The following is a 20,228-nucleotide window of genomic DNA, read 5'->3' on the forward strand; positions in this document are numbered from 1 at the left end:
AGAATTATATTACTTATATAATCCAGAGAAAATTTGTGATTTCATTAAGTTTATTTGGATTATTGTTATTATTACCTATCTGTTAACTGGTAACTGAACTGAACTACTTGTTAATAAAGTTTGGACTACAATTTGAAAACTTTTGATGTGATATCAATCATTGAATCATAATATGTATATTTCACATATATTGAACAGTTGTGTGAGTAACAGAGTGACTGGTTGTCTCTACCTGAGGCCCTGTGATCAACTGGTAAACGGTCAAGGTGAAGGCCACCTCCTGCCCAATTCAATGTAATACAAACTTTATTTTTTTTAAATTAAATTAAATTCAATTCAAATCAATTCAATTCAATTAAAGCGTAACCTGGACCAGTCGGCAGCTGAAAGCAGGGCCACATCTATAGATTTACATGTCACATTCAACCATTTACTCTCTTAGTTAACTGAATTTTATTTTATTTTATTACACCACAGGACCAGTCGCCAGTTGATAGCAGGGCCACATATTGAGAGACATATGCCGTTCACCTCCTCATTCACTCATTATATACAGATACTGTATACAATCAGACATACAACCATTCACTCTGTCACTTACACACATAGACACATTCAACTATTCACTCTTCACTATAATTTTATCTTATTAAACCCTAGAGCAGTCGCCAGTCAATCGTTGGGCCGTATATATAGCCATACAGCCATTCACTCAGTCATTCACACGTCACATTGAGAGACATACAGCCATTCATTCTTTTTATTTTAATTTAATTTGATTGAATCTTATTACATTTAATCAATAGGACCCTGGACCAAGGCTGCAGGTGGCGCACAGGTTAGCATTTCATTTTGGCCTCACAGCACGAAGGACCCTGTTGCGATTCCCCGAAGGGGACCTTTCTGTGTGGAGTTTGCATATTTCCTCCGGGTTCTCTGGTTTCCACCCACAGTCTCAAAACATGCAGCAAGTTAATTGGAAAAAATTGGGAAAAATTGCCCCGAATGAGTGAGTGAATGATTGTCTATCTGCATATGTGGCCCTGCGATTGACTGGCGAGCAGTCCAGGGTGTACGCCGCCTCTCACCTGACGACACCCGGGATAGGCTCTCCACGATGGATGGATGGATGAATAGACCCTGAAGAAGTCTGTTGGATGAGGAGTGAAATATCCTCAAGTGAAGAAATTCAAGTCCAGTTGCCACGACAGTTCACACGTCACATGGTGTGACTTGCAGCTTGAACAGCGTCTCCAAGGTGTGTCTCCAGTGACTTTCTTGAATCGACCTAGAAAAAACTTCCATAACAACTACATTAAAATGACAGACTGATTTTCACAGTAATAACACGCAGTCACAAGATCTACCAGTCAAGACACATTAAAAGTTGCAACTATTGATTTATATTACGGGACCTTATATTACGTGCGTGTGCGCTTGCTTGTTGCCTGCATCATTGTGCCGGAACTGAATGCCATATTAGGACACCGGTTTAAAATCCCGCTTTCGTTTTCGTCTTCCGCATTGTGAATACGGAGCTTTTGCAGCTTGACTCCGGAGAAAATTACGTTATATCCCTCCTTATTTATCAAATAGAATTATTTATCAAATAGAATACGATTTTTTTTTTCGAATACGAGGACGAAAAGGAGTATTCTCCAGCCTCCCGATGGCCTGCTGACAGCCGCTTTTGTGGTGTTCAGGTAAGTGTCCCGTCAACTTTCCCCCAAATTTGAGATAAATCCGATCACCATTCCCATTTTTTTTCTATAAAAGTCATGTTGATGTTGACGTCTTTTTTTCTCTTTTGATTTTGTGTCAAGTTTGATGTCTTTTTTTTTGTTTTTGAAATGACGTCATGGTGAACTTTGGTTCGAGATATAAGTGTGCAGGAATTGTAATACTGGATACATTTAACAGGGAACTTCCCTGTTGACTGGTGTTGGTTTAATTAAATTAAATTTAATTAAAAAAACTCAAAAGAGAGTTAAACTTTTAGTTGTTTTTTTAAAATCTTCAATGCTTGTGCTTTAATCGGTTTTATTACAGGTTGCTCATTTATAGAGGTATAAAAGTGAATTGTTCACTTGATTGTTTTTACTCCAAGTCCACACGACTTTCATTCTCCACGAATAGCTCTGTCACTTTTCGGTAAAAGTCCTCCTCATTTTGCTTCATTTATCTTGTTTATTTTTATCCTATGTTCTGATAGGAGGACAACAGTGACAAGGTGCCAATTCAGCAAGTTTTACTTAAGAAAATGTTAAATGTTGGAATCATAATGAAAATACATCTGTAACACAGATCAGTGGAAACATGCTAATATTTATTTTATGTCGATATTTGTCATGATAACAGGTGAAGTAGAGCCTCATCCTCCTCCCCTGACTAAAGTCACTGATGTCCAATTTTTGTTTCTTTTTACTCAAGATACGGTTGTTTTAGACAATGGAGTTCCAGAAATTGCTCTTAGATGTGGGACAGAACCTGAAGGCAGAGGAGGTCAAAGCTTTGGGGTTCCTGTGCACCGACCTGCTGGACCACAGGTCAACCTCAGTGGAGGAATCCAATGACCTCTTTTCCCGTCTGGCCGAAAAAGACCTCCTCACAGCTGAACATCCTCAACTGCTGACAGAGCTGCTGCTCATCATCCAGCGGCCCTCCTTGGTCAAGAAACTGAACCTCTCCCAAGAAACCAGAGGCTCTATATCTGAATTCAGGTAAGCCGTGCACACTAAGAGGAAGCACCACCCATTTCCTGGAAAGGAAAGAAAGCAAACGATAGACCACGATCAGACATGTAATGATTTGTTGTATTGGTGAGCTTGTAAATATCCTGCTGTTATATTATTATTATACAGGGTTTAAACCACAAACCTTGATCATTTAGAAGCCATACAAGTTTCCTAGTTTTGTTCTTTGGTACATAATTCACCCTATTTCAACAACTGTGGCAAAATATCAGCCTCACGTACCTACTTAAATGCAGAATCAGATATCGTCACTAGACGTTCCCTGGTTCGGACCGAGCATTTTGTCTTGTCCTCGGATGTTGTTTTTACTGGTCACATTTAAGGATGTGCTACACTTAGAAATAAACATTTGTCCATTTTGAATGTGATGAGATTGAAGTTAAAAAAAAAAAGAATTTTGCCATGAGCCCAATGAAAGCATGACTCCTTTGTTCCCGTCTGTCACTGTTGCTTAACTGTACTGATCTGACCAGACCTCAGTTCCTTTATGTCTCTCCATAATAAGGAAGCTGCTATACAACCTTTCTGAGAACATCACCGATAAAGTATTGCGCGATATTAAGTTCTTGCTACCCAACGATCTCAATCGCAGGAAACTGGAGAGATGTACCGTAAGTGCCTCCTCTCAATGTCAGTGTTTGAATTGTCAGGCTCAGGAGCCATCACTCATGATTTGTCTCGAATTTGCGGTTTTCCTTATCTTTTTGTTTCTTTAAAAAAAAAAAAAAAACTCAGAATGTGATAACCTGTTGATCTTTTTTTGTTAAAAATACAATACTTGCATTGCATAATATAACAAATTTATTGGTCTGATTCATCTGTTTTATTTTGAGACTGCACTGGCAATATTTCATGAACTGGAGTGCATGGACAAGCTCAGCTGCACCAATCTTGAGTTACTGGAGAGGCTGATGCAGACTTGCCCCATATTGTTGGAGAAAATAAGGCGGTTCAAGGAAACACAAGGTGAGCTTCACTAGAAAAACGCCGGGCCAGTCCTTAGACAGGGTGTCACTGCAATGACGGAGGGTTGGTGGTTTGATTCCTGGCGAGAGGAAGCATGGAGAGAGGAACGGAGTGCCCGAGAAGCGGTGCTGAAGAAAAATCAGCAGGGCCCACTTCTTGGGAAATTATACACACATTTGTTCAGCCATCATAATGTCGACATCTATTGACATCCCCGTGAACAGATTTGAAACTGCCTGTGTAATTTGCGTCATAAAGAGAGGACTATCCACTAAGGGATTTAGAAATGAAGTTGATGATATTGATAATTAAATTAGGCTTGGACTTTCAGTTCCATTTGATATGAATACAAGTATGTTTTACGCTTAATCTTCCTGTAAGTGATGGGTTTGTTCCTTCTGTTTTTCATTGCAGTACATACCAGTGGCCTTGTAACCCAGGAAAAGGGTCGACCAAGGCGTCAGTCTTATCCTTTTGAAGAGAAAATGGTGCTTTTGTTTTCGATGCATCTGAATTGCACCGCAGAATTGTATCATGATGATTTTATCATTTATGTCTGGCGTCACACGCCGTGTTACATGCACTCTAATCTTTTACTTACACCAGTCTGGTTTGCATTCTCAGGATCGCCCAGATTTTGGAAGTTTATGTAAAGCATCATCTGAAGTATCAGGTAAACTGAGCTAATAATAACGAGTCCTCATTGTAGAGTATTTTAAATTCAGCTCCAATCTCAGTTTCTGGTGTAAGGGAGCATTCAGTCAATTTACCTGCTCATGTTTATTTTAATGGGGTTTTTAATTACATAAATAATTTCGGAATCAACCTTCTTGTCAGATGACCAATATCGGAAACCGGGTTTAAAGATAATACACTTTGATGACCACAAACGCTACACACACAGCCACACAAATTGAACATAAACCAATTTCTGACTGTGTAAGAGTGTCTCCTGTCACAATTATCACATATATTTCCTTCTGTTGTTTTTGTCTTTCACGTGAAGTTCTTTTTTTCATGTCTTATATTAATTCCTCCCACACCTTAGTAGAGGAGAACATTGTGTTTTATTGTTGAGTCAAATAACAAAAAAAACCTGAGTGGATTTATCACTTCCGCACCTGATTCTGTAACCACCTATGACTTTTCCAACGCAGTGAATTGTGGAGATGACCGTCAGGAGATGTCATACCAGACGAGTGGATTAAGCGCTCAGTTAGGTGGCCTTGACATTTCAGAAGGTCATTATAACATTTTTATTTCCTGAGAGTTTAATTGATCCAACAGGCTTGTTATTATTTCAGACACAATCGTTTTTCCTTCTCAGGAATTTAAAATCACTTGTGGATTTGTATCTCTTAGATGCAAATAATGCTTCAGAAAGGATTCCCGGTGAAAATCACACTGCCGCCTCACAGATGACCTGTGACCTGACAAAGTCTCCGAACCAAACCACCAATGACAAAGTGCTTATTGCTTAGGTTCTTTTGTTGGTGAACAAATATTTATGTGTTTCTTCTCTAGAAAACGTGTCCACAGTGCATAAAGCCTGCATATGTTTCAGGGCTCCAGTCAAGTTTTGGAAAGCTATCCTATGATTGCAGCCAAGAGGGGAATTTGCCTGATAATAAACAATGAGGACTTCTCAAAAGCAAAGGACAAAGTCAGCAGCCGGAAAGGGACGATGATAGATGAGGGTGAGTATGATCGATTTCGGCAATTTCAGGTTATGCAAGGAGCATCGAAGCAGATTCTCTGTATTCATCCACGTGTGTGTGTTGCATTTGTGTGTCTGTATTTTGCACGTGCGTGCATGTGTATGTTTGTCTTCCAGATTGTCTGTCGAAGGTGTTTGAGTGGCTGGGCTTCAACATTGAGATCCATCAAAACCGCTCTGGGAACCAAATGCTCGCTCTGATACAGGAGCTCAGCCAGAGAGACTACAGTCAGATGGACTGCCTGGTTTGCTGTGTTCTCAGCCACGGCCTGGAGGGGGTTGTGTACGGCGTGGATGGCTGCCCTGTTCAGCTCCAGGAGCTGAAGGAACTGCTAAACGGGTCTCGGTGCCCGTCTTTGGCTGAAAAACCAAAATTGTTTTTCATCCAAGCTTGCCAGGGAAAAAAGAACCAGAATCCTGTTGTCTTGACGAAAAACACCGATGATATTTTCAGTGATGAGGGATCTTTTCAGGAATCCATCCCAGCTCATGCCCATTTTCTGATGGCAATGTCCACGGTGCCCTCTTATGTTTCTTTCAGAGACGAGAGGAAAGGCACATGGTTCATCCAGTCGCTGTGCCAGAACCTTATCGAGTTGGTGCCTCGGTAAGTTGAGTCGTGCAATTATTTAGTATCTGTCGTTTTGTCTGATTAACAGCATAATTTGACAAACAAGACAGTCAAACGTAATCAAACTAAGTCTTTGAGGTTGTATATTTCTACAATCAGGCCGCTTAGTCTACTGCCACCTGGAAATTAGAAAAGATGAACCTCATAGATTTTCTGCTCTTTTTTTAATGTCATTGTCTCACTATATGCATTTTTGTATTTAAGGGGCTTTGACCTTATGTCCATCCTGACGAAGGTGAACGCAGACGTCAGCAAGATGTCTAATGTGACTGGAAGAAAAAAACAAATGCCTGAGCCTTCCTTCTGTCTCACTAAGACCTTGATATTTCCCATACCCAGTGATCCTGCCCCTTCTATACCCCGTTGATAAAGTTGGCATTTGTTTTTTTTTTAATGACACTTCTCTATTTTTTAATCAACTGAAACCCTCTCCTATGTAAGGGTGTGGTATAAACTTCCAAAATTGTGTTTTTTAATTAAGACGTGGCTGAGGTTGTTTTCCCTGACAAACTGTCCTTTTTTTTAAAAGAAAAACATTACTTGTTTTAAATAAAAACATCATTGGAATGATCATCGCCTTTGAAATTCTGATTGCAACATATATCTGCGCATGTCGTTTGTACTTGAAGAATATAAAAAAAATCATTAAAATCCTATTTTCTCAAAACTCATGAACTCATTGGTCGTCATTCGTGTTTACACCAGCAGGGGGCGGTAATCACTTGACCGCGGATACGTGACGTCAACGACGGCGCCGCTGACCCGGATGTTGACATGACGTCATTCTTTTCGCCGCCACTAAGGAATTTTATCAGACATGGTAGCGTAATTTGTTTCATTGGCTTCGCGAAAACATGTCTCAGGAGGGATATCCAGGGATAAATCCCGAAGAACCCTGGTCAGTTTCTAATAAAATAATTAGAATCATTATTGTTACATTTCACATCGGTTGTAACTTGGTCGTGTTGTTTCAATTGTATTGTATTTTTTTATTTGACGGCGTAATACCTGCATACTTCCCATGTCGGTGTTACTACTGAATTTCCCTTTAGAGAGAAATAACATTATTTTGAGTTAAAACAATGACACTAATATGTCCCAGCTGAGTGGCTGGTAAACATAAATCCTTTACGAAGCAGTGTTTTGTGTTTCATGGGGTAAACATATTTTGCCACAGTTATTAATAGATGTGCATTGAAGTTGGAATTGGATTTTTACAATTATGAAGTTCAGTCTATTATGAAGGTTTTTATTCGGTGAAGACGATATAGACATGATATAACTCTCAAAGTTATTACAGTTTCAAGAGTTTATCCACAAATCTATTTTTGAGAGAAGGTTCAAATTGCAGTTTCTCCTGGGCAGGTCTGAGCTAACCTTTCTGAACTTCTTTGTTACTTCCCTGACATTTTGATTTCCATAGTGTGAATCAAGAGGAGGCTCTGAGGGTGCCCATGGGGAAGACGCCCATTCAAATCCTGCACGAGTACAGCACAAAGATTGGAAAAATCCCAGAGTTTGTGTTGGAGAGGGCCGAGGGCGAGGCTCACCTGCCCAGCTTTGTCTTCAGAGTGATGGTCGGAGACATCAGCTGCACCGGTGAGTTTCCCCGCTCCGATTTCTGTCCTTGTAGTAACACATTTATGAAGAGATCAAATCGCAGCAAAGGGGCATTCCAGCTCTCGTCTTCTTATTCCTCAAGTGTTTCGAAAAACTCAAAAATGTCTTCTCTCTTTCAGGTCAAGGCTCCACTAAAAGAGCTGCCAAACAGGAGGCTGCAGAAGCAGCCCTGAACGTTCTGCAAGTAGACGCCAAGACGCTGTGAGTAGATCCAAAGAGGTCAGGTGAAAGGTGTGGAAAAACCACCATCTCTGTCATTCAAATCTGAGGTGGCGTAAAATTTAACTGTTGATTCCAGTAGATTTGGATACAGTTGTATTCATTAATGGTGATATAATCGTTAACATATGTGATGAAATTGAGAAACCTCAATATAAAACGTCCCGTATGCCGTTATTTTGACATTGCTGTGCGAGTCCGCGCTATTATTTGAACAATAACAGAAAAAATAGGAGGCTTTTTTTTTTTGTTTTGTTTTTAAGCGCTTCCATCTTTTGGCAAGAAGGTCCTCGGTTCAATACAGACAGGTTTTCTCTGTGGGGTGTGCATTTTCCCTCTGTGACTGTGAGGGTTTTCCTTCATGAGGTTTTCCCTCCCACTGTTTAAAAACATGCAGTAGGTTCATTGGAGACCCTAAACTGCCCTGAGTGCACAATAAGAGGTATAGCTAATGAATGAATGACTTAAACTTCTTCATATTTTTACTTATATTTGTGAGTACATATAAATATACTCGTATTTCACACTGATTGCAGGATCCTGGTTAAAATCAATGAATGCATGGAAGATTTTAATAATATCAGCTAGTGGTGCAACCTGGACACATCTTCAGCGACTCTCCCGAGATCACTGGGTGTTTCGGGTCTTCGCCGTACACCCAAACTCGGGTGACCCAGCCGGGATTGATCAGTCCCCCAACTTGTGTCCAGGTAGCGCGCTACGCCACGCTTCCCCCCCTTTTACAACCAGAGCCACCGTGAAGCCTTCTCAGCTGCTTCCAAGATGTTCTTGATGGCTCTTCGCCTCTGTAGTCCGCAAATTCCTAGGAGTCCAAGGGCATGATGTAGGGATCTGCCTCCAAAGCCCCTGCAGCCCACCTCAATAGGCTTGCAGCGGGCATTGCAACCGTTCCAACCGATGAGAAGCTACTCACCCTCCGTCGGGCCGGGTGGCGAGTAGCTTCTCGCTTACCACAGCCCTCAGTTCTCTTAAGGCTTCCTACTCGTCGTCACTCGCCTTCCTGAACTGGCTCCTCAGTGTCCTCAGCTTTTGCCTGAGTTGAGAGATCTTTTTCTCATGCCGGTTCGGAATTGGTGCCGGCTCCCTGGCTTGCTGTTCTTTGATGCCAAACCTGTCTGATACTATGCTTGTAATAAACGTGTTCATTGTCTTCAGCCTCTGGTCCACGCTACTTTTTGCTGTTACTTCCAGGGCTGAAACAACATCTTCATCAAATCATCACCATTCACACTCCTTGTTAGCAGCGGGCCACAAAATCCATCGATGTTCTGATGGTCTGCTTTGGGGTGTCGCTGGTAGTGCGTGGAGGCTCTGGGCACTGTGGGGTGTCTCCGGGCCTGGATCCTCCTCCGTCTCACCTGATGCCGGACTAGGTACTGGCACTGTGCGTTGCACCACGGGATTCCTAAGGCAGCGCATCTTGGTCTGATGTTGGCCTTGTGGTTGATTGTCCATTTGCAAGGGTATATCAATGTCAAAATATTAGCTTTATTTTGGATTATATCTATTTTTGTGCGGGCAGCTCTGCAGTGTTGCAGTGATGCAGTGATGCATCGGGGGCTCCTCTCCTGGTCGCCTGCAGTGGGAGCTGAGGTTATGCAGCTGTCGTGACCACTCTGATGTCATTCCAACAGGAATGCTCCTGCAAAGTCTGAGAATAATGGTGTTGTTGCAGAGGCAAACCCACAGCCCAACTGCGTGGGGATACTGCAGGTATGTGCAATATGTCTTTTGTCCTTTCTTTTTGCGTGTGTGGGTGTGATGTTATGGTTGGTCCTGTAGGAGATGTAAGGTTTGCACAGTGTGATGGGGGGATGGACAGTCGTCACTAGTAAACGCAGGATGTCCTGTTTTTAGAGCTAAGAGGAGAAATGACTGTGGGGTAAGACGGCGAAATGTTTTATTTGACCTCTGGCTACAGGAGCTGGCACTGCAGAGGGGCTGGCGTCTTCCTGAGTACGTGGTCGTGACGGAGACTGGGCCACCGCACTTGAGAGAGTTCACCATGATCTGCAGAGTGGAATCCCTCTCTGAGAAGGGTACGGATACTCATGCTGCGTTTACATAACAAAAAAAAAAAAAAAATTATATTGTACTCCCTGTCAAACCAGCTGTAGGAAACTCCAAAAAAACAGCAAAACAGGCAGCTGCAGAGAAAATGGTGGCAAAGCTTCAAAGTCTGTCGGGCTGCTCTGAAATCACATGGGTACGTTACATATCACATCCTTCTTCCGTGTGACCTTCAGAAGGCAGGTGCTATATTTATGGCTAAAAAAATGGATATTCACCGTGTTTCCTTCTATTTTCTTCAGACCCCTAAACTGAGTGTGCGGTATGAGAACCTGAGGAATTCTTCATCTGAGAAGATATCGCTGCTGAGGAGAACCCCGCTGAGTATTCCCAACATAGACTACATTCAGCTGATGCTTGAACTCTCCAACGAACAAGGCTTCGAGGTCACTTACTTTGACATCGGTACGTTTGCTCATCAGCTGTGATTTTTCTTCCCCCGTTTCATTACATCTGTGCCCACGGTCCCACGAATGTCTGAACTGTTGGGAACCCTAACAAGCCTCACACTGAGAGGTAAGCTGAGTGATTTTAGTTCATAAAAGGCTCCTGGGGTTTTTCAGGAAGGCAGGGTTGAAGCTTCCTCCCAAATGTATGACTGAACCTAAAATAAACACTTGATAGTTAATTTTTCAAGACACTGAGGGCGAGTCTATCTGTCTGCCCCCATTGATTGAACAACTGTTTTCATTTTCAATGAAAAATAAAATATGCTGCATGTCATAAATGCAAGGAAACCACCTTTTCTGATCTTGCTTTTAATAAAAATTAGAAAGAGTCGAAGCATTGCCGTACAGAGCTGTCTCGTCATCTTTCAATCTCAGGTTGACATAATAAAATAGTAATAACTTGACCTGAGAACTTCACCAGTTTGCTCTAAAAACTGTGAAGATCTAAAGCCAAAATGGATTTCATTGCTCCATCTACATCCAGCTGAGTTCAGAGAGGCAACGTGACAATTGAATTCACGTCGTTCTTTGTTGTCTGTGCCTGACAGATGAGCTGACGGTGAACGGCCAGTACCAGTGTTTGGCAGAACTGTCCACGGTCCCAGTCACCGTGTGCCACGGGACGGGGATCTCCTGTAGCAACGCGCACAATGATGCCGCGCACAGCGCCCTTCAGTACATCAAGATCATGATCAGCAAGTAACTACAACCCAGTAAACAGCTGCTTTGTCACACATAGCCGGGACTGCACTGTAGAGAATGTAAGGCGAAATTATATTTTTAAAATCGTGTGTGTCAATCGCAGACCGCAGATGATTCGATGCGGCGACTCCTGAAGGGAACAGCCGAGACCAAAAGGAGAAGAAACATTGAACAATCACATGATTCTACAAAGGCATTGGTGAGACAAGTACCTGTAAATTACAAACTTATCATGCTGTACTTGAGTTATCCTGCTTATTTAAATATGTGTACATGTACCTAATAAAAGAGGTAATGCAGTAATTTTATGAAGCAGCCTGCCTGTTTTTAATTTTCAGGGGCATGCACTTGTAGGTTCCATCTTACCTCATCTGACTGATTTTTTTTTTTTTTTTTTTTAATTTTTGAAGTTTGTTTGGAGTGAGAGCGATGGTTGAGTTTTGATTTATAGCAAGAGCACATTTGCATATTATATCCTTAATCTGTCGTGTGACTGTATGACAGATCTCCGCAGATCTTTTAACAAGTACAATATTTTCAACAAGAAAATCATTATTGAATTTAGAAACTTATTTTTGTTTTTTGGTTTTTTTGGATAATTACATACGAAATAATGTGTTGTTCATTTATATGATCATTTGTGATTTTAAAATTAAATAAAATGCCAAAAAATTGAAATATTTAAATTCCAATTTTCATTTTGTTCACCTAGTTGGCCTGCACATAAAAATTAAATAAGAAATGTTGCCCGCCAGCCAAAATAATTGCCCACCCCTGTCATAGACCAACTGTGTTACTGTTATTTTCCTGACTGGCATTTTACACCTTATCATTTTCAATTGCGATGGTAAATAGTATCTGCAGCATTTGTTCAAATCCAGAAAAATAAAAGCAAAACACGGAATAATCTCCATAAGAGCCTTGGTTTCTGCCGGTGTTTCAAAAACATTTGAGAAGTCTCTTTGTGCAAATTCAAACAATGTTTTAAGAAAATGTCACACAATCTGTTGTAATTCAAGAGGCCTCAAAACAACCATACCTAAATTCTGGCAGTATTTAGTAAGAGCTTGATTAAAAGTAATTGACTTAAAGCTTCTGCATTGGTTCCTACTTTTCTTTTCTTTCTTTAAAAGAAGTCATCCACCTCTGGTTATTTAAAATGTTCTCTGAAGGATGTGGTCACTGATGACAAATCTGAGGGAAATAACTGCCTTTCATTAACCTTTTTCCTTAGCAAAGTCATGATTAATAATTAAGTGTTATTCATTTTGTCACACATTACTTGGTTATTACTGCAGAAAAAACACTAGCAAGAAATGCTCCCTTCCCCCAACTACAAGCAATAAATTGAGTTAAAACTGTAAAAAGATTCAAAAAATACTAACAAAACCATTAGATCTGATTTGCCCAACAATAAAAAAATCACGACTTTATAAATTAAAACAATTCCATACGGAATTGATATAAGCGTGTGTTTGTGTGTGAACCTGCCCATTTGCACTTCCAACATTTACAGGGGTGAGTCGGAGGTTCGGTGTCTCGTATTGGAACCGTATCAGAAAGAGGTTTATAGCCCTGGACACAAACAACACTCACTCTCAACCGAGTTCCAGTTTTATTAGAACAAGCACTATGTAGCAGCAGTGTACAGTGTTCATGGAAAGATATGTTTGTTGTTTAAAATTGCACTTTAGAAGGTACCCATCGGGAAATGGATCTGAAAGAAACTAAACTGACACGTGTGATTTGATATGTGCCAGAAAAATGACACTAGTCCAATTGGGAAAGTGAAACTTTTTTTTTTTCCTGTAAGGCATCTGCAACATTCATTGGCAGCCTATAGTGTCTAGACATGCAGGTAGAACAGTGGAGGTTCTCTAGGAGGGTCTTTAACTACTGTTACGTAATAAAGCAGGAGGGAAGTGGTCCTCTAATCCCGCACACGAAGCTCTAGTTCAGGTTTGTTAAAACTGTCTGCTGACGTCAAAGAACCCCCCCTCCCCCCGTTTTCTAAACGCGATGTATTTACAGTGTTCACCCCGGAGGTTGGGTTACATGTCGGGGTGGTGGAGCAGTGCAGAACAACTTATATCACCAAAAACGCATTTTTACTATCAAATCAACTGTTCCTTCAGCTTTATCAATGGCAAACCTTCTTGGCAAAGGGATTCTCTTCTGGAGTGTGTTTGTGAAGCATTAATTAATGCATTAAGGCACAGCAAGTGTATCTGATGCTCGTCAAGGAAAATTAAAATGAATGCAAAGCACTGCAGTAATAACTTTTTGGTTTGGAATCTGCAGTACCAGGTGAACGGTGCGCGCCGGATTGATTCGTTTCACGAGATTCCCAACTCTTTTTCTCCGTCAGGGTCTCCACCCTGCAGAGGTCAAGCCAGGTTTGTGGGGGTTAAATGTGCTCTTAATGATGTGGATAATGATTTGATCGCGTGTTACATGTTCTTGCTTTGCAACACAAGAAGGAAACAGGTTAAAACAAGAAAGCTTTGCGTTAAATCGACGAACTTCAAAAAAGTCATGATGCTTTGCAGAAGCTGGTAGCAGCCGCTATCTTGGGAATCAGAACCCACGCCAGGTTTAAATGCTTGGTCTTCTCTTGACATGACCAACATGTTTTAAAAGCTACTTCACATTTGAAACCGATCTTCCAGCAGACGGCCTGCAGGTGGCCCTGTTCTTTCACCAGTGCAGCTGCCAGGAGGGCTCATGAATCCCGGTCTAATTAACACATTTTATCGTTTTTAATCAATTAACACTAAGAAAAGGTGGCTGTGTTTCCTTTGACTAATTAGTAATCAAGGTCATTAATCGACTAAATTCCACTATATGACCTGGTTAGAACAACCCAAATGATAAGCCACTATGTTTTTCTCCATTCTCTTAGGTTTAATACATCAAGCAGTGAAGTCAATGAAAACAGGAGAGGTTGATATGGTACTTAGTGATTTTTTAACCTGATGGAAAGCAGGCAAGAATGGAGGACAATTAATGTTGGATATTCATAAGCCAGCACTTATAAAAGAAATCTGAAATGGCATTACTTTAAATATATTATTTTTGGTTCCCTAAAATCGTGTGATATTTCCATGTTCATTATTCTAATTTTTGCTGATTTTAGGTATTTATTTATTTATTTTTTTACACTTCTTTAATGTCAATATTTTAATGATTTTTATACAACTGTATGTAATCTGATTGTCAAAGAAACACACAAACCTATGACAGTATATCAGTTTGACAATAACTGATATATACAGCCTAATGTCATTAGGCACCTCACCAACCTTATCTAGTTTGATAGAAGTTGATTCTCTCAGTAAACAGTTGGTGTTAGAAATGGCGTTCATTTTCCTCTCCTGTTCGCTCCTTTCTGTCTGAGGGGTTGAGTTGGCTGTATGGAGAACATTTCTGCAAGTATTTCTGTGCCACGGGTGGTCAGTTACATGTTAAAATTAGACAGGCGGGGGAGCGGGAAGGGGTCAGGAGTGACCTGATGAGGAGGGGGGTGGGGGGGGGGGGGTTGGGTTTTTTTTTTTTTTTTTTAGTCTACTTCAATGAAACTGAGGGACATGGGTGTTAAAGTTCTGTCCGGACAGAACCTGCAGGTCGGAGAGCAGGAGGGTAGATTTGTCTGATATTCAAACCAACGTACAGGTTTGAAACTTTGACAATCTGTGATGAGCTGTTTCCCGAGAAAGCGTCGCTATCAGAAAGTCAACCATATTAAACGGCAAAAATAAATAAAAATCTGCCAATTCACTTAATATTCTGTTAATAAAGTCATTAATTTCAACATACTTTATAAAAATACCTATTTTTTCTACACCATTGATGATATAGTAAATATGGCTTTATGCCAGTGAAAGCTGCTGTCTAAACATGCATGTAACTGTAAGTCATTAAAAGGTCTACTCCATTAACAGCTGTCACAAACCAACTAAAATGCGCTAAAATCGTGTGACTTGTATGGGTCTTTTTTTTTAACTTCTTTTTTTAAGGCAAGGACATACTCAAAATTTAAAGGAGCTGAGGAAAGATCTACATGAGTGTTGCGATTGTGTCCCCGACAACCCAGCGTCAACAAGCGCGATGAAGGTGATCTTAGATGGTTGTCCGTGGTTGGCAGAACGGGTGGCGTTTCCGCAGAGCCCGGAGCAGGTTGTCGGGCAAAGAGCCTCCTCTCAGCACTCTAGTTGCTTCATATCCATGCACGTGGATGTTTTCTTGTTGTCTTGTGCATAGGTTACAGTCTCGTCTGTGTCGGAATACACAACTGAGACTGATCCGTGTGCTACCACAGGCTGACTGTAGAGTCCATGTTGATGAAGCCGGGGTTTTTGCGGAGCTCCCAGTACATGTTGTTGGAGACCCAGCGCTCCCTGTGATTGGCGTCCACCACTTTCCTGTAAGCAAACACAAGTAGCCCGTCAGCCTGCCGGTTCGCGAGCCGACGAAAGGGCTGATGGGAGCCTAGACCGGGTTGACGGATCAAAATACCAAGAACCACACATCACATATACTTCAATCATGAACACAACTCGGGGGCAGGGGTTTTGATTGTATACACTGTTAGATATATAAAGCCCTCCAGTATGTTTGTGATGTAGATTCCAGCCCGAAGGAAGATCATTTTTTTCTTAACCCTAAGGTTGACATCGTCACAGTATATTTCAGTGAAGGGTCCTGTGAAGTCACGCTTGGTAGCTGACTGATGGCAGAAGCACATGATTGAAGCATAAATGAGGTTTGGAGGCGCTGGTATGATGATTATGTAACCAGCCGTCGGTCAGCATCAAATTCACACAGAAATTAGATCTTCTGCTGTATTCCTGCCGTCAACCGTGTTTAAAGTGGTTTATTACTGGCTTTAGCCTTATTTATAATATACAGTCACACAATTAAATGTACCCTATGGTGCTTAACAACTATGCATAAAACATTCAGGCCACAAATATGGAGCATCACATTGAAGGGTGGTATTCCTTTCATTGAAGGCATGAGGTAAAATCTAAAAGCCCCGCACACTGAAAGCAGAAATGAGACCAGCTTCTTGACCACCCTGTCACTTTTTCAGGTGACATCGTCATTTTTCATACATGACATCAGCAGTGTTTATATTCATGAAAGCCTGCATCACTGGCTCTGTCTGCACAGTCTTGGCAGCAGTCCGGTCAAAGGATTTCCCGGGGGGGTTATAAGCAGAATATTCCATATCGTCCTGCAGTCAGCGCGGCTATTATTTTTCCACAAACATTATCAGTGTATATTGAACATCTAAACTACAGGATCATGTTTACACATGCGTTTATTTTTAAATGTTAATGCGTCATTAAATAAGAGCTGTTGCACCACTGCTTCTGCTGACCATAGTGATAATTTTAAGAACACGTCTCACAGTTCTAATCAAATTAAAATGCTAAGAAAATGATTAGTCTGCCATTATTTAAAACTGTAAAACCTTAAATTTAGCAAAGCATTGCTTACTGTTGATACTAAATTAGCACAAAAAAAGCTAAATTACCAAACAAATCAAGCAAAGAAATAGCTACATGTGTTAAAGGAATTCTTTTTTGCAGAAATTTATCAGGATTAAGAATCTTATATTCATTAGTTACAAATTCTCAACAACTGTCAACAGTTCTAAATACTGAAATCTTATATTTGAAAGGTAAGAAGATGAACCTTTGTTAAACAAACTCCAGTTGCATGTGAATATGAGGGTGTGCATGGCTGTCAGGTCACTTTTAGTTTTTGATGACTTTTCCAGATCAAATAATGATTGATCTTTCCCTTCCAATTTATATTCACAGGAGTCAGAGAACCCATTTCATAAATCTGTGGAAAATGTATTACTGTATTATCAGCTTCTGTCTAGTTTCATGGCTTACTTGAAGAAGCGAGGCTCCTGTTTGATGTCGTTTTCCTCGTTCCACTTCCTTCGGGTTCTCTGCAGGTCTTCAATACGCTGCTTCTCTGAGGCCGCCATCTCCAGGTTCCCTTCTTCCAGGTGTCTGTGTGAAATAATAATTCCCGGTAAGCACACAAATCTGGCTTTCAAGCCAGGGAAGACAACACAAAATACAAAAAAAAATTAAAAATTAACTTATTCAGCTAAACCTTTTGATTATTACTTGTGGGATTAAAAAAAAAAAAGTTTAAGGAGGAGTTAAGTGTCAGGGGCTCTGGTGATGGAGGATGATGCTCTGACGCTCTACCTCTGGTCAGGCCTGAATCGAGCGTCAGTCCGTGGTAGGACGTCTTTCAATTCGGGACAAAGCTCATTCAGCTCTATGGCGAACCTGGTGAATCCATAGTACAGCTCGTAGTCAGTGGGCATGGAGCCTAGATCAAATCCAAAAAAAGAGAAATGGTTAAGACATTTTATTTGTGCTTGTTTTAGACCTTGATTCCTCCACTGGTTCCCGATACTATCTTTGAACGGCAGTCTGTGATTGGGTGATCTGGGCCCACCTGGTCTCCAGATGCATTTGGCAGACGGTCGGACACCACAGTACAGGCCTTCGTGCCACTTTCCGAAAAGCCTGTGGATCACTTTCCCCTCTTGGTCCATTACAAATCCTTGAACCTCGTTCACATTGGAGCTCCAGTAGTTTCCCTGAAGGTCAAATTTAAAAAATTACTCTTTCTGATTCAGTCCTGACTGTAGCTGCTGTGTTTTCTACCTTGACAAAAGTAAGTTTGCAGAGGCAAGCGCTGCTCTTTGTGTTTCTGATAGTGATTTCCCCGTAGTGTTCAATCCACCGCCGCCCACTGAGGATGTTGTGCACACAGGTGGTGACTTTGTTCCATTCGTAGTGATCGCCAAACCTACGACGACACAATGACAACTTACTGGCTGATCGAACAGACACTAGTCTGGATGACAGCAATCTTTCTTCTTAATCTTTCTAGTACTGACTGCAATTCAATATCGATTGTGATATTTGTCCGATAAAAAAACCTGATAGATTCAGAATATACATGATCTAAGTGTCTCTCTGCCATATTGCTAATATAGGAATAATATAATGTTTCTAATTGTCTCCTGCGTCACTGTTTGTTTTTTAAAAATGTTGAATTTTAGGTAACAATTTGCTCAGTTTTTGAGCATTTTTCACTTAATCTTAAAATAATTAATCACAATTTCTTGTGAATATTAAAATAATGATTAGCATATCACAGCTAGATGTTTAAACATGCAGTGATAATAATTTAAATGTTGCTCAGCTTTTAATGCAAGGAATTAAATCTGCCTAGGACTTGGTGTTAAGATGAGAGTTACCTTGGAATCATCAGATTCACCGTGCCGATTGGTAAGATCTCCATTGATTTTCCCCAAAACTTGTTTTTCCATCGAACATCTGAAAAAAAAAGAAAACCGGCAACGTGGTGAATCAATGAAATTGCTTCGTTTATTCTCAGATAAGAAGTCCATTTCATCATCTACAATGTCAGATGAATATTAAAGAGGCCGAATGCGACAAGCTGGTTCCTCCGCAGAGCTGAAGCCCCCCGTGTGGAAAAAAAAAATCCCTTTAAAATTAGGCTTGTTACCTACCTTGCCAGAAGGTGAAGTTCTTTGACTCACAGTGGCAGGCGGAGACAGGGGGGTGGTGGCTCACCTTTGATAAGAGATCAAACAGTCTGACAGCTGTTTTTTTGTCGCGATTACACTTCATATAGAGATTTTCATTCACCAGACAGACGACAGAAGTAAGAGGTACAGAATGGTTATCGTACAACTGAAGCTGTTTTCTGGTTAATTTAAAAGCTAAAGAGCAGGAAATGACAACACCTATTTTGATCGTTTGAGTGAAAAGGTGTTAATATCTGCTCTTTAGTCAGGAAAAAACAGTAGATTATAAGAACAGTAACTCTTGAAATGTGACTTCTCCCATACAGAAAACAGAATAATTTGAGATTAAAGACTTAAGAATTAAAATAAATAAAATGAAAAACAGACGGGGGCCTGGAGGAAGACCAAAGATGAGATTTGTGGATGGGGTGAAAGAGGATATGAAGTTAGTCGGAGTGACAGAAGAGGATGCGGAGGAGAGGGTTAGATGGAAGCAGATGATTCGCTGTGTCAACTCCTGAAGGGAACAGCCGAAAGGAAAGTAAGAAGTATCAAAAACAAACAGTCCTGGTTTAGTGTATCACAAAGCTATAGTCAGGGAAAGCTCAGATGAGTGGGATTTTTGGGGGGGGAATAAGGCCTAGTGATAAAGAGCTGCTTCAAACTGGAAGCACAAGGAATCACTTCGTTCAACCAGAAACACTTCCTTCAAACAGGTTAAACCAAAATAAAATAAGCATTTTGTTTGCATTATAATGGCAGTTTCCAGTGGACTCAGCTTTCAAGACCTGAAGTCCTTACAGCTCTAAAAAAGCCTCTGAAAATTCAAGTCTTCATGGCAACTGGAGATACCCCTCTGCTGATTAGGACCATATAAGGTGAGACATGGGGGGCCCAAGAGCAGGCTTGATGCCAAAATATTGAAAGAACATTATGTTACTGACATGTGAAAACATGGTGTCAGATATTGCTTGATAATACATCTTGAAAAGGAAAAAACGAACCTGTTCAGAGAAGAAACAGAAGCCCTTGTCTTCTCGGATACATTCATACGTCTCGCCGAGTAGCGGGTTGAATGGCTTACTTCCTGCTCTGTAGTAGGTGGACGAGTACCCCGACACAGCGAAAGCAGCGACGAGAACCTGTCATAGTTGAAATGACGCAGCCGACGTTAACAACAGGGTCACTCTTATCAGGCTTCGTCATGAATAAGCCAGACATTAGTCGGAATTGAGCCCTCCAAAGTGGACAGAGGACAGATTAGGAAGATCCAAGGTCGAATACTGCATTACAGCATTGTGCTAACGTGCATCTCTGAATGAGGCTATTGACGTCGGCAAAGTCACCCCGCATATAAACACTGATTTGATGCATGGTCAACTAGAATTGCCATCTCACGGTTGTGCACATCCGCACAACAGTCAAGTAGCAGACTACGGCAACCCCTTCAAATCCAATGTAGAGGAACAAAAAACAAAAGATGAGG

At 41.0% G+C, this 20,228-nt stretch overlaps 3 protein-coding genes across 4 annotated transcripts in view; 2 read left to right on the plus strand and 1 right to left on the minus strand.

Moving 5' to 3' along the window:
- The first annotated feature begins 1,538 nt into the window (after nt 1-1,538).
- casp10 (caspase 10, apoptosis-related cysteine peptidase) lies at nt 1,539-6,728 on the plus strand. The gene is made up of 11 exons (XM_086144655.1): nt 1,539-1,703; nt 2,431-2,720; nt 3,259-3,364; nt 3,587-3,719; nt 4,134-4,207; nt 4,344-4,392; nt 4,877-4,960; nt 5,082-5,185; nt 5,284-5,416; nt 5,554-6,043; nt 6,272-6,728. Exons 2-11 carry the CDS (start codon nt 2,449-2,451, stop codon nt 6,432-6,434), a joined length of 1,608 nt encoding a protein of 535 aa, XP_086000781.1. The 5' UTR covers nt 1,539-1,703; nt 2,431-2,448; the 3' UTR covers nt 6,435-6,728.
- A 102-nt stretch (nt 6,729-6,830) lies between these two features.
- On the plus strand, nt 6,831-11,451 carry prkra (protein kinase, interferon-inducible double stranded RNA dependent activator). The gene is made up of 9 exons (XM_086145694.1): nt 6,831-6,965; nt 7,491-7,666; nt 7,807-7,888; nt 9,562-9,640; nt 9,849-9,966; nt 10,039-10,133; nt 10,240-10,402; nt 10,995-11,145; nt 11,252-11,451. The coding sequence occupies exons 1-9, from the start codon at nt 6,922-6,924 to the stop codon at nt 11,280-11,282; spliced, it is 939 nt and encodes a 312-aa protein (XP_086001820.1). The 5' UTR covers nt 6,831-6,921; the 3' UTR covers nt 11,283-11,451.
- A 1,296-nt stretch (nt 11,452-12,747) lies between these two features.
- osbpl6 (oxysterol binding protein-like 6) overlaps nt 12,748-20,228 on the minus strand; it is a 34,354-nt gene continuing 26,873 nt past the window's right edge. The window contains exons 15-22 of one of the 2 annotated variants that reach the window (XM_086145691.1): nt 19,747-19,884; nt 18,725-18,788; nt 18,449-18,527; nt 17,850-17,994; nt 17,638-17,782; nt 17,382-17,508; nt 17,055-17,177; nt 12,748-15,569 (exon numbers count right to left, since the gene is read on the minus strand). In XM_086145691.1, coding sequence (XP_086001817.1) covers nt 15,458-15,569; nt 17,055-17,177; nt 17,382-17,508; nt 17,638-17,782; nt 17,850-17,994; nt 18,449-18,527; nt 18,725-18,788; nt 19,747-19,884 — 933 coding nt within the window. In that variant the 3' untranslated portion in view covers nt 12,748-15,457. The remainder of the gene's footprint in view (nt 15,570-17,054; nt 17,178-17,381; nt 17,509-17,637; nt 17,783-17,849; nt 17,995-18,448; nt 18,528-18,724; nt 18,789-19,746; nt 19,885-20,228) is intronic. The other variant, XM_086145690.1, reaches the window with a different exon arrangement.

The sequence above is a fragment of the Fistularia commersonii genome, chromosome 4, assembly GCF_037954325.1.
Source record: "Fistularia commersonii isolate RoL2024-O1a breed Wild chromosome 4, RoL_Fcom_v1.0, whole genome shotgun sequence".
In the NCBI taxonomy this organism is placed as follows: Eukaryota; Metazoa; Chordata; class Actinopteri; order Syngnathiformes; family Fistulariidae; genus Fistularia; species Fistularia commersonii.